This window comes from Eptatretus burgeri, chromosome 1 (assembly GCF_056783735.1).
Source record: "Eptatretus burgeri isolate ZD-2024b chromosome 1, Ebu_testis_v1, whole genome shotgun sequence".
In the NCBI taxonomy this organism is placed as follows: Eukaryota; Metazoa; Chordata; class Myxini; order Myxiniformes; family Myxinidae; genus Eptatretus; species Eptatretus burgeri.
In genome coordinates, this window is record NC_140961.1 from 75,566,946 (window position 1) to 75,583,884 (window position 16,939).

At 42.3% G+C, this 16,939-nt stretch overlaps 1 protein-coding gene across 8 annotated transcripts in view; it reads right to left on the reverse strand.

Annotated features, from left to right (window-relative positions):
• Nucleotides 1–2,928: 2,928 nt before the first annotated feature.
• Nucleotides 2,929–16,939, reverse strand: part of LETM1 (leucine zipper and EF-hand containing transmembrane protein 1) — a 62,240-nt gene continuing 48,229 nt past the window's right edge. For 2 of the 8 annotated variants that reach the window (XM_085888677.1, XM_085888718.1), the window contains exons 8-9: nt 11,172–11,363; nt 2,929–4,008 (exon numbers count right to left, since the gene is read on the reverse strand). In XM_085888677.1, coding sequence (XP_085744803.1) covers nt 3,964–4,008; nt 11,172–11,363 — 237 coding nt within the window. In that variant the 3' untranslated portion in view covers nt 2,929–3,963. Of the gene's footprint in view, nt 4,009–6,613; nt 6,744–6,875; nt 7,039–11,171; nt 11,364–16,939 lie in introns of all 8 variants that reach the window. The other 6 variants (XR_015060163.1, XR_015060160.1, XR_015060161.1 and 3 more) reach the window with 6 other exon arrangements.

Consider the following 16,939-nt stretch of genomic DNA (forward strand, 5'->3'; position numbering starts at 1 on the left):
GTCAGACAATGTACCAATGGCAATTTTGCAGTCGTCAAACATGCAAGCTACCTTGAACCACCTTTTCAACCCTGTGAATGAACATTCACATAAAGTGTAACATTTCTAGGAAAGTTTTTTTTCTCTTCAAATTTCTTTTCCACCTTTCCTTTGAATAAAAAGCAGTATATGTACAATGTCTCGGCACCTGGATGAAATTCCATTTTGCAGGACATGTTTCACATTTAGATGGGTTTAGGCTGATCATGAGGTTCCTCCTGCAACAGCGTCTCGGAAGGTGAAAATCACGAAAAACAATGAATGAATATTGTCTCCTTGGATTTACCAGCCCTTGGAGTGGAGCTCTGCCACCCTCTTCACGTATCCCAAGACTGCTGCACTTGTATGGATTTAGATTGCAGCCATGGTCTCAGTAAGAATCCCTGAAACAGGATTTTAAATGAGAAACTTGACAGTGAATGATAACACCACAATCAACACAAATGATCAGAGTCTGAGACCAAAGGCAATGGACATGTAAAATAACCACATACTACATATTGTCAATTTCACCATTCATGTGAAAATAAAAAAAGATTACAAATGTGAGTGCTTAAGGAGATTCAAAAAGAGATGGTATCTGATAAAATCCAAATCTTTGTCTTGTTATGGTTTTCAGAGAACCTGGGGAGACACATACGAACACAAAACACATACCAACACACAAGACACATACCAACACAGCCTGAGTAGAGTTAAATCTGTTTTTTTTATTTTTAATGTTTTTGTAGTTATATTTGGTCTAAGTTACCTTTCCCCTCGTATCAGTATAAAAGGAAATGTATTGTGTTTGTGTCGAAGATTCCAACCCTTTTGGGATTCTTCTCCATCTAAATTCTCTGTCTTTCTATCTCTTCTTATCTCCCCTCCTATTTCTCAATATCTCTCTCTACACCTCTGCAGCACATTCATACACACTTTATTCCAATCGACATTACAAGCAGTCTGTCTCCAAATCACGCCCCCCCCTCCCACTCACAAGGGCCATGTGAACCGGGAGATTCAAGGGCTGAGAGCTTCGGGCATCTGGAGATTTCAGGAGCAAAGACTGAACCTGCGAGGATGAATAGGCAGGTGAACGTGGTCCAGGGGAGGGCTGACAAGTGTACCAAGCAGCAGAGTTTCCCTGGATGCACCGGCCATAACACACTGATTTACACCATTGCTTGCTTTCCCAGTTCTAATACGTTCACTTTGAATGCATGAGAGCATTCACTGATAAGCCCTCATCCTTTTTAGGGCTGGCTTACTGACTCGCACTTCACGCTTTCCTCTCAGCATTACAAGCATTCATCATTTGCACCTCTCCTTACACTTCACATTACACTCTTTACACTCCTCTTCTTTCTCCCCTCCTCTTTCTTTCCTTGGGACCAATGTAAATCTGCCACCAATATGCCCCATCTTCTTCTCTCCTCTTTCTATACCTCTTCCTTATCTCGATTTCCAGAATGACTGAGGCACCTGTGTGTGTAGAACCTGTGACAAAGTGACTGATTAAGATTTCTCTTCTGTGCTCGGAGTAAGAGCTTTCTTTTGTGACACTGTTTGCCTTGTATATACATGCCCTTTTTGCTAAACCTGTGTAAACCAGTTTCCAAACTGCCCGATAGTCTCTTTACATTGGTTAGACATCGTGTGTGATTAGTGACAGGGAGTTCAGCTCCGCTGTTTCATTGTGGTTAGACATTAGCAACCGTTCCACTTACGGTATCGCTCGGCCGTTTTGATTCATAGCAGTGGAGCGTTGGGAAGCACAGTCCTTTGGGAAGCAATCTGGGGCGATTAATTTGCCGGGAAGGTAAAGCGGGAATTGGACACTCGACCATACCTAAATTAAGTGTCGAAGATAGCGTCTGTGGTTGCTCAGCAACCTGTCGTGCCATGGAGTTTGTCTGTGGTTCGTTGGCTTCAGGGTCGTCGGCCGGGAAGTAGGTCCTCCCCTCGCGACCCCCTCCGAACCTGGAGCAGTGCTTTAGAGTTTAGATAAGTTAAAACATGGTTATACCAGGGTATTTCACTGTTTAAACTTGAAAAAAAAAGTTTATCAAACGGAAAAATTATAATTTAAAGTATTAGCACCAGTTTAAGGATAACAGGAAGAAGAAGAAGAAGAAGAAGAAGAAGAAGAAGAAGAAGAAGAAGAAGAGAATAAGAAGAAGAAGAAGAAGAAGAAGAAGAACAAGAAGAACAAGAAGAACAAGAACAAGAAGAAGAAGAAGAAGAAGAACAAGAAGAACAAGAAGAACAAGAAGAACAAGAACAAGAAGAACAAGAAGAAGAAGAAAACAGTGGCCTTCTGAATCATGAAAGAGATTATTTTATGCAACTCAAAGTTTAAAAAAAGTGAATCCCTTTTGGGATTACACTGTACCAGTGCATCAAATTACATTACACTGTACCACAGAAATTCAAATTTGACAATGCCCATTCATATTTATATCTTATCCTAAAAACTTCAAAGTATGATGCTATATTTGAGTTGATTCATACAGAGTACCACAAATGAATTGGGTATTAACTTGTACTCAATTTTAATCATTTCAAGTCAAGTCCAATAAATACAGTGCATTCGTCATTCGAAACAACTCCATCAAAGTCTGCTCCTGCATTTGTAAGTGCCGGTGGCACTTGTAAGGACCATGGTATTTTTGATGTATATGGGACAAGCTTAGGGCGGTGTACTCTATATCCGAAAAGACGAGGATCATAATTAACCCGATGATGTGACTGTTAAACAAAAGAAACGACATACCAGAAGTTTGTTGCTTTCAACATGCATAAAGATAGATATGTTCAGTGCGTATTCTTTAAAAAATAAAAAAATAAAAAAATAAAATAATCAAACATTTGTTCAATATAAGAATGAAGGAGAAAGTGAGAAAAAAATTTTCAAGCTTCATATCTTATTTTAATGAACAAAAATACAGGGTGATTGAAAGTACTTAAACTTGTGAATTTTTCATTATGTCGCTGTCTAATGTTGACTTTGTCTTTTCTTTATTTTTTTTCAAACTTGATGAATAAAAACACCTGCTGGAGGTAGTGGATCTTACCGATTGGCTATTGAGAAGCGTATGAGTGTTCTCAAGTTGATTTACAGATAGAGTCCCATATGAGGTGACATAAAAGATGGAGTTCATAAAATTAAACCCAATGACTAAAATTACCCTCATAATAATAAACAGAACAATACATTTTTGTTCTATTAACAAAGACCTTTGTGCTGCAGATATCTGCAACGATCTGTCACTGGTAGATACAAGGAACGTGTTCGTGTTGAAGGGAAATATTTTGAGTCCCTACATTAAATCGCTTCATTTTCAATTTTGTGCACTAAACAAACATTTCACAAATATACAAGGTACGACTCACTCAAAAAACATTTCACAGGTTTACTATGCAATTTTCGGGTCGTTTTGTATTCAACTTGTTCTTGTGTTTTGAACCATTTAACAATCTGTATATCAGGCGATGATAATTTGAGTGTATCTTATTAGAACCAATTGAGATTTTGGAGGGGTTTGAATAAAGCCATCAGCATCTTCCTATACATTTATAATGCCAGAAAAAAATAATTAATTTGAAACTTGTGGGTAGTAACAGGAATCCACCCTTGAAGTAATGCAATGTTTTTGCAGTGCTTTGTGATGGCAAATATCAGATAGAAAAGACAAGTCATCATGGATTATAAAATGTTCCATAGGACTTCAAAAATGATCACATTCTGAAGTCTTCTTCCTCCTCGTGCCCAAGAAACAAATATTTCAAAATTTGTTTCAATCGTAACGTAAAATAATGAATGAAACGATCATTTTCAATGGTAAAGTCGATTTGAGATGTCATTCTGAATGCTTAAAGAGTTCCACTGGGGGTCCACAATCAACTCAGCTGTCGGAACGAGTAGAATCATCTTCCACTGGACTATATGACTTCATCACCTCTTTGGTCCGTGCCTTGTTCAGAGATCTGAAGTGACAGGTTGAGGAGATTATAAACTGAAGCAAACAAGCTGAGATCATACTGAGGCACATGATTGTACAACAGTACAAAAGAACATCGCCCCAAAATGAATACTGCCAACTAGAATATTTAATAGACAAAGTAAGGTGCTTCTTCAGTATTGTGATGGTCTATTTCTCGAATGGCATGATGTGGTCTCCTTCTCGTTACGATGTGTGGACAATTTTACATTCTTTTGATTTCACAAATTGGCATGGTGAAGTGCTCATACAAAGTTACCTTCTCTTTTGAACATAACTTAAAGTTCTTTAATATTTTTCAAAGATCAAATAAACAAACATAATTGGTACTCATTATCATAATTGATACGCATTTAATTTGAGCATTTCACCTCCTCCTTTTCAAATTAGACACAATATGGCGGCTCATTTCATCTGGATTGTATCATGTCATTTTACATGTTAAATTCAAGTTAGCCCTTTTTATTGATATCGCTGGACTTACACCGTGAACGTTATTTAATTAATATTTAATGTTGATTTTTTTCATAATAATACCAGTTCTTATTACTGTCAGGATAAGTAACATAATTCAACTGAGTGGTAAACTAAAATAACATGTGGAGACAGCATAAGCATGATGGGCCAAACAATCTCAACATCACAGGCAGGAAACATTATATAATTGTTGTGAAGGTAGATGGTTACAAAGAGATTGGACACATTTTAAAGGAAACTGAAGACAGTCGGACATCTTAAAATACGTAACCACTGAGCGCTCTCATGTGAAATTAGTTTCAACTGAAAAACACGTTATTTTCATGGCTGCAGGGAACGCTATATCTCACGGAACACGACCCTATCATCCTCTTGGCCATAGATTGCCAAATCTTATGGCAAGGCAGTTACATTAAAGCAGGTGGCTTTCTCAAAATGGAAGGCTAACCCAACTGAGAGCAACGCTGGGTCACTCCGTAAGGCTTACAAGTGTGCATCCATACTTAAAGGGGAACCAAGATGCTCAGACCACCTCAACGCTAAATCTATCCCTCGATACCCGACAAAATAGAAATGTCTTTTTCCGATTTCCGATTTATAAAGTAGGTATTTTGTGATTAAAACTCGAAATCTTCCTCTTCTTCATGCTTAGCCGTGACGTCACACCTGGGAGTCGACCGCCATATTTGAACTGTGTAAGGGTTACATCGCGGAACGATTTAACTCAAACGGCGACTAATTTTCGATTTTCCACAAGTATGCCTGGTCGATGTGTCCTTGGTGGTTATCGTGCTACAAACTGAGATTGTTTCATGCCACACCAATGGCCGAAAGACTCTAAGGCCTAAGTTTGCCAGAAATTGGATGAGGTTCGTCTGAAATACCTGAGTATGGATCGGGCCTACAAAACGTTCACTTTTGTGCTCAGAACATGTTACAGAGCACTGTTATGAAACAAAAGGGATGGCAAGATCTTGTGGTTACCCACCACGATTGAGAGGGGATGCTGAACCCATGATTAAGGGGAAGAACTCACCGTCACCCAAAACTGCAAGACCATCTCTACCCAGTTACTAGCACATGTACATGGGTGACCACTCCCCCCTCCACCATCCCCCCACAACCTCCCATAAACTATCACTCCCTATCCCTCTCGAAGCAACACATCCCTCTCCCCCCCTATTCCCCCATCATCCCTCATCAACCATCATTCCCACAATACTCACCACCACCTCCATCCCCTCTCCCTTCACCATCCCCGATCAACCATTACCCTAACAATACCCACCACCACTCTACACCCCACCCAACCCAACCTCCTCCTTAGCACGACTCCCCCCTCCACTGAGGTGGGACATCAACACGGCACGACACAGCATGGACACGACATGACCACAGACATAAATGGCCCACCGGGAAAGTATGAAAACATACAGGACACCTAGTCAGCCTGCGATGGTGGAACAAAGCATTCCTCGCCCATTTTGTCGGCATTGTCCAAGTGTGCCTGGGTGGTGTCCATGCTGCGTCCCTGCTGCGTCCCTGCTGTGCCATGTTTCTCCTTGAGTAATATAACTGATTTTATCAATGAATACAAAATTCCTTATAAATGTCAACTGAACGGAAAAAAGCAATAAACCAGTCTGTAGTGAACATGTGACCGGTGTTTTCATCTTCATTAACACTTTCATTGTCGCCATCTTGTCTGAATCGCTCACATAAGGCTCAAAATGATACAGCTCCACAATTCCCCCAAAAGCGTTTCCATCACTAATTGTCGCCAACAGTTTCTTCAAAATCCCACTGATCAGTTTCAACATACTGAGAACCTTCTGAGTTGCGATTGACGGTGGAATCAGTGTTGGAATCCGAGCTCGAAATACACTGTTTCTCTCTGTAAGCCGCCATTTGGATCAAGGTGGGTTCAAGGTGTGACGTCACTGGCGAAAATCGAAAATCGACACTCGAGGGCTTTTTCAGCACTTTGTGATTGGCCCAAAAATTAAAAAAATTTCCCCTCTTCAAATTAGATCGTGATTAATAATTTTGAATGATTTTTCAGAAAAAAAACAAACATTTGCGTTTCGGTTCCCCTTTAAGTTGGGAAACATCACCTGCTAATCTGAAGGTTGAACTCTCCACACAGTCTCCTTCCTCAAAGTCATGCTGGCACCTCATTAAGTCTGCCTCTGGTGTGTGCTCCTCCTCCATCACGTAGGTCACAACAAACAGAATCACCTGAGACTCGATTCGAGAAAAGGCAGAATGTCATAACTCAGCGTTTGCCTCCAAATCTCACGTGCCCAACTTGTCAAGTTCTGTCCCCGCATTACCCCCATCATACACATTACCTTTTTAACTCTGTGCGTTTCACACCTGAGTAGGTAGAAAGAGTTCTGCTGAGCCTCAACACTTCATCAGATCGTGTGGCATCAGTGCCCATGATCTCAGATGCTGTTCTGCTATTTTTTGCCTCTCATCTTCAGCCTGTGTTTCTCATTTGGCCACCACCAGTTTGGCTGGAAGTCAGCTAACATCACTGCAATCCACAAGGAGGGTGCAAAAAGAGATCGTTGTCTCAACTACAGGCGAGTAGATTACTTCCAATTCTAAGCAAAGCATGAAATCCATCATTGCTGCCAACACAGTCTTTCCTCTTTTCAAACAGCCTGATCTCTGTCTATCAGCTTGGATGCCACCCCAGTACTCAACTGCGAATATGTTTCTGCTTCATTCTCAGCAATGGGAGGAGGCACTAAATTTCAAATGAGAGGTCAGGACCATCTCATTGGACACGGTCATGCAACCTACCCTGCTTTACACGAACGCTGTCTGCGGCATATAATGCCACCTTCCAACTCGGAATTCCCCTGCCACTTCCGACGTGCTCAATTTACAGTCAACGCATTGCTATCAATGGAGTCCTCTCCCGACACCTTCACTATCTTTAAGATGATCTTGTAAGACTGCAGACAATGTTTGACAATCTTTGAAATACAGGTTTCAGAAATCAGTAGTCAGTGATGACAAATTAGCAATACTTTGCATAATTGTTCATTCGCTAAACATTTGTGCATTCATATTGGTCACATGTAGTGATTTTCTTTTGGGATCCAACCCTTTACGGTTTGGGATTTTTTTTCCACGTCTTGGTAGAATCTGCAACTGTCGCTTCCGTCTCATGAAACATACGTTTTCCAAACTGGACCCATCGTGTTTTTCTACGATATATATATATATATATATATATATATATATATATATATATATATATATATATATATATATATATATATATATATATATATATATATATATATTCGTCCCTGTGTTACTGTTTATGTTATCGTCCAATTTCCATTTTCAATTGTACCTTGTTGTGCTGTATTTGTCAAATTTGTTTTCCTGTCGTTTTCGGTCTACTCCTTGAATAGCCGCTATTAAAAAAAATCTGTGTCCCTTTTGTTTCCATGTTCCTTGTTTTGCTTATCTCTCCCAAAATATTGTACTTTCTACCTCCTCAACGTTATCCTAATTCCCCTCTTCCGTTCAAAAAATAAAAAAAACAAAATTAATTTTTTTCACTCCACAACAATCTCATTAACTCCACCACTGAAGGTGGATGGTGGTACTGGTTATATTTTCACTCCTGTCTATTTGTTTGTCTGTCTGTGAGCAGGATATCTCAAAATGTTGTTGATGGATTCGGACGAAACTTGGTGAACAGGTTTTTTATGTGACAAGGACGAATTGATTCAATTTTGGTGAAGATCAGGATCTGTTTTAAGATCCAATAATTTTTAAAGTGATTCTTCACCATTGAGTGGTAAGTAGGACCAGAACTGATATATAACACGATATCTCAAAACATTATGGACCGATTATGAAAATAAAAAACTTTAAAAAATAACTTGGTGGATGACTTAGGTGTGTGACAAGGACGAACTGATTAGATTTTGGTTGAGATCCGGATGCAGATCTGGCTTTGCAGTAGGATACAAAATTTATACGGTTCAGCCTGGCGGAGGAATGTGCCGTTCTTGTTGTACTTGAATTTCCTTCTACCTTTACTTCCTGTACTGCCTTATTTTATTCTCCCCATCTCCAAACTAAAGCTTCATTGAATACAAACACTTCTTCCTTTAAAAATATTTTTAAATGCTTCACTTTCTGTATTGCTCCATCAGAAGTACCATGTTGTTGTTGTTGTTGTTGTTGTTGTTGTTGTTGTTGTTGTTGTTCTTCTTCTTCTTCTTCTTCTTCACAAATATTATTTTCCACAACTGTAAGCTAACAGCTTGGTCCACCAACAATCCTCCCACACCACACAAGCACTACATTTATGTGTGCCTTCAACAAAAATTCTTACCACCCATCCCATGATCTTTATCTCCGTTTGGCCAATTTAGGAATTTGGAATTAGTTTCCCTCCACTTCCTGTCGCCTCTTTCCGCATCTCCCTCACCACACCCCCTCAAAGCTTCATGTCCCCTCTTTCTGCATTCCTCCTCACTACACCCTGTCAAAGCTTCCCCTCACCTCACCCATTCAAACCTTCTCCCTAACCCTATCCTCCAATCCTGTACCCTCCCAATTCCTCCCTCCTCCTCAAGTAAGAGATGTGTGGAATTACAATGGGTTCAGTGGGAGTTCTTTTCCTGAGCTCCGCTTGCCTCCATTTCGCTATGCCTTAGCCTTCACAATAATGAGGTCCTCTTCAACAACTGCACCCAGACTCTTGGACCAGGGGCTTGCAACTATTGGGTGCTCCATAGCAGACCCCATGGAACAGTACATGAATGGATGTGGTGGCGTATGGGCCTGAGGAGCATGAGGCTTCATCATCTTCCCACCCGAATCATGTTTATATTTCTACATGGTCCTCTACCACTTCCTATTACCCCCTGGCTGTAGTTACATTCAAGGCCAAAGGGTGGGAGAGGGGACGGGGGGGGGGTAGTATAGTTACTGTTTATAAGTAAGTGTTTCTTTTAATGTTCCTCCTCTGTTGAGGCCCTGGTTGGAAACAGTGACTCAGTTCCTGTGTTGAGTAAATTATCTCTACATTTGAGTAATCATTGCAAATTAATTGTTTCCATTGTCATTAAATTGCATGGGGTGGCCCACCTTTATTGCTGGCTGGGTTGAAATTGAATCAATTCTTCCTTGTCATACACCCGTGTCCACAAAGTTTCGTCTGAATCCGTCTACAACTTTTTGAGAAATCGTGCTTTATATAATTTTTGTCCCTATCTCTCAATGATGAATCACTTTAAAAATTCTAGTGGTCCGATCCGGATCCGGATCTTCACCAAATCTAATCAGTTCATCCTTGTCACACACCCAACCTGCCAACAAAATTTAATCAAGATCTGTCCACAACTTTTTGAGATATCCTGCACACAAACAAACAAACAAACAGATAGACAGAGAGGGGTGAGAACATAACCTTCGGTGACAGAGGTAATAAATGCTATATGGTGGCCATTTTGAATTTCCCCAAGTGGATTGCTTCCATACAGTATTTGTCAAAATAGATTATAACTCAATATAAGCATGTGCCATGACGACAATTTTTTTTTTTAATCAGTATCCAAGTGTTTGAACAGGGGCCATTTCAAAAACATGAGAAATTGACTTCAAAAATATGTCTCCACAACCCCTGTCAGCAAAAATGGAATAAAATCCATCAAAGTAAGAACTAAGCTTGCAGCCATGGATGATCTTGCCCTCAGAACTCCAGTCAACAATCATGCAAAAAATTACACTTTTGGCCGGCGTGTAACAACCCTTCGATTCTTCTGCATTGCTGTAAGGCCTTGGTCACATTTGCCACGGCGGCCGTGGGGTCTCCAAAATCTACGGCCACTAGCAATTATAGGGCGGCCACAGTATTTCCACGGTCACACAATGTAGCAGTCACATATGTTTTTATTTTTCGGCGAGCCGCACGGCGTGTTTATAAATTGTGGAGACCAAAAACGTGGGGGTGCCGTACGGTCTTTGATTTGATGTCGCACGGTGACCTGAAGGGCGTTCCTGCGGTGGCCATAGAATTTTCAAGGCAGACGCAAGGTGCCCGCAAGGCGACCGCATGGGGACCGCAGGGGGGCCCTAAGGCGAACGTGCAGCCAGATGGACGGTAATGAGTGGGTTCTTTTTTTTACCAGTTCTTTTGTTTCGGCTTGTCGAATTGCTACGGCGAACGTAGAAATGAAAAAAGTTATAACTCCGCGCTATAATTCCATGGTGACCCTACGGCCTGTAAAATATAGCCATACGGCATAGGGCCACCCTGAGGCCACCTCAGAAACTCTGCGGCCGCCGCACTTTTCTGCCAATTCAGAGGGTGTACGGCCGCCGTATCCTCGCCGTAGAGCAAATGTGACTTAGGCCTTAGCCACCTAGCTGTAAGCACTGGTTTGAATGGGAACACGAGGCATTGATTCAAATGGGGGCACCAGCTGATCTTCCCGTTGAAGCTGGAGTGCCCCGTTCGCAATGTTTATCAACCTTTACTCAACAAGAAAAGAAAATGGAATAAACAGCAAGAGGTTGCAAAGTTATCAAAAGAAAAAAAATTGCACTACTTTAACACTTTCAATACTGGCCGAGATTCTTCGTTAAATGCCTCCCCCACCACCATAGGCTAAGGGATGGGGGAAATCAAACCTTATTTCCTTCCTTTGGATCAGCAACATGAGGCTTTGGATCTTGCAACACACCACCGTCCTTTGCATCCTTTTTCCCCATCACATTGGGCCGGGATGCATCGGTGTTGGGGGGTAAGTTGGCAAGACATATAATGCGGGACAACAGCAGCAAGGATGTTGGAATATTCTGGTTTAGATGCAGTTCCAACCACTGATGACAAAATAAATTGAGCATTAAAGTCACATCAAAGAAATAAAAATTGGAAGTTCTAAACTATGGACATGCATTAGAGTTAAAAAAAAACTGTAAACATATATATTTAATCCCAGTATTACCGTCTCTTCCTTTTTTTGGTCTAAATACTCATAGAGAGGGTAATGCGCATTTAGACACAGAAGCAAGTGGAAGAACATCATGCTGTGACCGTTTAAATCTGTATGAGAGCCATGTTGTGCCACACTAACATTGTCATCAACTTTAAAGTTTAAAAAAACCCCTTCATTTCCTCTTTTTCTTTTTCACGTTCATCTTAACTTTACAACACCTTTCACACCAATCACTTTACATTTGCCCCATTTCTTCACTTTATCAATGTCATTCTTAACCTGATTCCCTCCCTTGTACTTTTATTATTTTTCGACAGGAATCAAGGGTCATGGAAGAGGAGATTGCCAACTCTATATATGAATTTACATTCTGTATATGGAATATCAATATTTAAATGCAATTGGTTTGATTCCCAACAAAGCGTTACCTTCAAACGATGGGGCACCCGACATGTGCTGCCAGATTGTCCAAAGCACCGTTATTTGATGTTTTATCATCATATTTGATTAATAATTCAAAGTTTCATTGTAACGTTGATGTTCTCCATGTAAAACTAATGCGGTCGAGCAAATTTTGGGGAAATTGGCACAGGGGCTTGGAAACTTATAGGAAACAGATGGGTGTGTGTGTGTGTGTGTGTGTGTGTGTGTGTGTGTGTGTGTGTGTGTGTGTGTGTGTGTGTGTGTGTGTGTGCAATTAGTGCTGGGCCGATTAGAAAATTTGAGTAAAACCGATTATTGATTAAAAAAAACAATAGGCCGATTATGCTACCGATGCTGATTTTTTTGTTGTTGTTGTTGGCATCAACTTATCTTAGTGACATGATTTTTTTCATGCTTTCAACTTGTTATGACTACAGCGCATCACCACTGCTCCCAAGGATGCAGATTATAAAGTGGTAAACAATGACATCATTGTGTAGTGTGCACACATGAAGTGGCTACTGTGCCGGATCGGTGCCGTGCCTATGATTGACGGATTGACGTTGTTATCAAGTGGCTGTGAATTGGATACATTTTAATTTTAAATTACTTCTAAAATTGATTGGTGTATCAAACGGCACAGCATCCTGTCATTTTTAAACGAATGATGAGCTACCATGCGGTAATCTTCATCCTGATGAAGCAGAAATTACATGTGAGGGAGGAAGGAAGTGTGCTCATTCGATAAGTTATCGACGGATATAAAATGAAGCTCATCATACTTTCCTGGTCATGTTAAAAGCAAGTTTTATACAAAATACAGAACAGACCAGGAGTCCCAGGTTACAAAGGGATTTTGTTTCGAACAATCGTTCATACAGTTAATAAATCGATCGGCTGTTGACTAGGTGTTATAAATGGTGATATTAGTGCAAGAGTGGAGGCTACTTTCCTGGTGATTTAACAAGCTCATTGGGAGACCAACCATTACCTTGTTACCCATGCTCGCATAATTAAAAATGAGGAAAATGCCAGGTATAAGAGTTTTAATATTTAAAGTCCACAAAGCTCAGATTCGTTTTGAGAACGATGATTTTCTTTACATTGTCAGATGGAAGACTTCTTTTTGTTATCATATGCATGCTGCAGAAGCAGTACTGAACAAGCCACAATACTCAAGCATCCCAGAATACTGTCGGTCTGATTTTGAAATGTGAAAATATAAATTTAACTGATGTTTTGATGCACTTGGTACATCTGGAATATATGACGTCAAGACGTCAGGAAATACCTTCAGTAGGTTTTAATTTTTAACCGCAGCAGTGTACGAGCTATTGTGTATTCCTTTGTCCTTGCGGCTGTTTCGAAGGCAATTGATTAACTTATATGAATCGGGTGTGCTTCGAAAGGTTATTTGGTTACTCGTGAGTTTCGAAGCAAATCCCTCAGACCGGCAAGCAGCAGCTTCTTCGCTCACTGCAGATCTGGATAAAATCACAAACTGGTCCAACACGTGGAACATGTCTTTCAATCCAGACAAATCTCACACTCTCACTATGTCTCTTCGAAAGGACCGTTTACAAAACCCCCCCATCCACTTTCTCAACAATCCTCTGGAAGAAGTCTTTTCTTTCAAGCTTCTGGGTCTCACTATCTGCCATGACCTTTCCTGGGAAAGTCACATTTCCAACCTTGCCTCAAAAGCCAGTCGCCGACTGGGAATCCTCCGTCGTGCAAAGTCCTTCCTCGGCCCTCTTGAGCTGCTGACCACTTACAAAGCTTTTGTCCGTAGCCTGATGGAGTACTGCTCTCCCCTCTGGGCTGGTGCTCCTGCCTCCCACCTTTCTCGACTTCACGCTGTCGAAACCAGGGCTTTTAAGATCATTGGCATCTCCTGTAATGAAGCTGAGTCTTTGGGCCTCTCACTCAATCACCGCAGGTTGGTCGGTGGTCTTTCTGTCTTCTACCGACTCCTCTCCAGCCTTGCCCCCCCTGCTCTCTCTGCGATTTGTCTCAACCACATTTCCACAGGGCGCTCAAGGTCCGCCAACAACCCCCTTCTGGTAAAACTACCAAAATCACGAATCACTGCTCATCTTCACTCTTTCATTCCTCTTTTTTCCCGCCTTTGGAATAAACTTCCTCACTCTATTCTTTCCCATTCTTCCCTCCAGGCTTTCAAAACAGCTGTTCACCACCACCTCTTATCTTCCCCCATCCAAATCCTCGATCTTTTCTACCCCCGATAATCCACCCAAGCCCACTTCCTTCAATTCTCCTGCTTTCCTTCCTGAAAGTCCCTGTAATGTCCATCTTCTCCTCGCCATGTTCCCCGTCCCATCCCCATCCCTCTCCCTTCCACAGTTCACCTGTGTCTGTTCCCCAATGTTTTGTCCCTTCCACTCCCGCCCCTCTTGTCTCATGCCTCCTTGCTGTGAGTTGTGTGTTAGCTCTCATACGAGCCTCGACCAAGGTATACAAAAAAAAAAAAAAAAAAAAAAAATTTATTTTTTAACACCCGATTTTCTGAACCGTTTGCCGTATCAACATATTTCACAAACTACCGAGCTAATTTTTTTCAACCCAACACACGACGATTGGCAGCTGTTTATGAAAAATAATGTTTGTGCACATCTCCTTGAAATGTCCATAATTAAATGTCGTTATTAAAATTTGTTTATTGAAATTCACCCTAAACAAAGGTGAAAGCTATTCAAAGTTTTTGGGTTGAAAACAGTTCTATAATTGGTAATTGGCAATCACAACGACTCCAATCGGCCGATGCCGATTACCGAAAAATAGCCGATATCTGCCTGTGTTGATTTTCGGTTCCGATATTGGCCCAGCGCTAACATATATCACAGATAATGAGGGGGAGGGGGTCAGGGTAATCAACTCCCAAAACAGAATTACATAATCAGAATGCACGGAAATTAAATAAAGGCACAAACACTGCTATCTCCGGGCATTGATAAGCATTGCGATGTATTCAGCGATTGGTAGGTATATGCGAGGTATTCGTACTGTAGATACGTATATTCGTAGGTACATGTAGCGATGTGCTGCATATCAATGTTCAAATTTTATCTTGATGTTCTGGCAATGAGCAGGTCATTTCTAAGACATATTTGCACTCCAAACAATAATTAAAAAAGTAACATTGCAAGATTAAATCAGACAACTATTTTTTTTATCTGAAGTAGTTTTTATTGAAGCTTAATATGATCATAAACAACCCTTTCAAATGCATAATATTGTTGCGGGCCGGGGGGTCGGGTGAGAAGACCACTGGGGGGAGGGGGGAGCTATCTCGGCTCCCACCAGACTCCCCGGAATTGTAGGCCATTGCACATGGATAATTCCGTGACGCGGCGGATCGCTTATCCGACCGTAAACGCTAATAACTCAACCGCATGACCGAGGATTCTCCCGTCTTTTGGTTAATCGGGTTACCTAATTAATCATGTGATTTAATTACCAGGGAACATACCCTCGGTACGCTTTGTCCGAACAGGATCACTCTACCGGATCAGATCACTTTACTGGATCGGATGCAGCCGAGCGACACTGCCAAGGACGCACCGGCTAAAAGGAATGGATCGTTGGGAATAAAGTCCTGGCTAAGCTAGGATTCGGACCATGCTGGATCAATTAAAGAAACCACAAAAACGAGCTGGGAACATTCCTAATAATGATTTATTTACAGGCAACTTACAAAAGGGGACACAGAGCAGACTTAACGCGAAAATAATAACAATAATAATGATAACAATAACGATCTTCTGCGGTCTGAGTTAGGCAGACAGGCGCCAGGACACACACACACATGCACACGCACAGACACAGAAAACCCGATGAAGAGAAAGTATTGAAACAAGAAGGGAGAAGAGTTGAGGCTACAATCTCGGTACCTTTGTACTTGATTGCACGAACGCGCCACCAATACGTTTTGGGTGGGGGGAGGGGGGATTGCTCCGTGGTGCGGTACCCGACAGCTGGTGCGTCATCTCTAGCTTCAGCAGCACGTGTGGAGACCGTGGACGTGAAAAAGGGGCTTGAGTGGAGAAGGGGCGGAGTCCAGAGTGCGTGGATGGAGTGGTCGGCAGGACCAGGTAGGCGGGTGGGGTCAACGTCGTGTGGGTGGAGATGAGGAGGTGGAGTCTAGGCAGCAGGTGGGGGTTGTGGCGATGTCAGGCAGAGAGATGAGAGCGAGAGAGGCGGAGGGACTGCTCTGACATTTATAGGTCTCGCAGCGCGGGGCGGGGGCCACCCCGAAGCGAAGTGTCATCACTTGAATCGGGCGCTCCGATTGGCCCCGACCCTCACACGACCTGCTAACTTTGGCCAGAAACCGCAACACCCCGTTTCCGGCAAGGTTATCCCAGACAGCGAAAATATTCCGCTCCGACCCCACGACATGACACAAATCGCCCACACCAAACTTTGTGCGCGAATCGACCCGCAAAAACCCCCGGGCCATGCCCTGGCGACCGGCCAAGGCTCCCGCATTCCCACTCTGGCGTCCGACCAGCGCTGATCAATGCACTCGCTTCGCGTGCACCAATGTGGCCCGCACTGTACAGCATTCCCCTGCTCGATCGCAGCTTCGCTGGCCGTAGAGACGAGAAGACATTCACCATCCGTGAGGAATCCGCTGCTGCCAGCGAGGGCCGAAGGTACATTGTTCTGGATAAATCCATGCATGTTTCACACAGTACGCGCAGATCCGCCATGGCCCACGTGGTCAGTGCTCGCGTTCGCCTGATTCTGCTGGCGTGTGCGTGGGATGAACACCGATATGTGTCAGATATTGAGGAAATACGATACAAAGTCGCGAGCGGTGCATTCGTGCCCTGCTTTGTACAATAACAAAGTCGCGAGCGGCGTACGTGTCTGCCTTTGAGCACATTCATTACAGTGGGCATGGTTCGGCCATGACGCACGTGGCCAGCGCTCACGTCCGCACACGCTATGGGGCGAACACCAATATGTATCAGATATTTGGTTGAAAATGAACGCGCCGCTTTTACTTCGCAC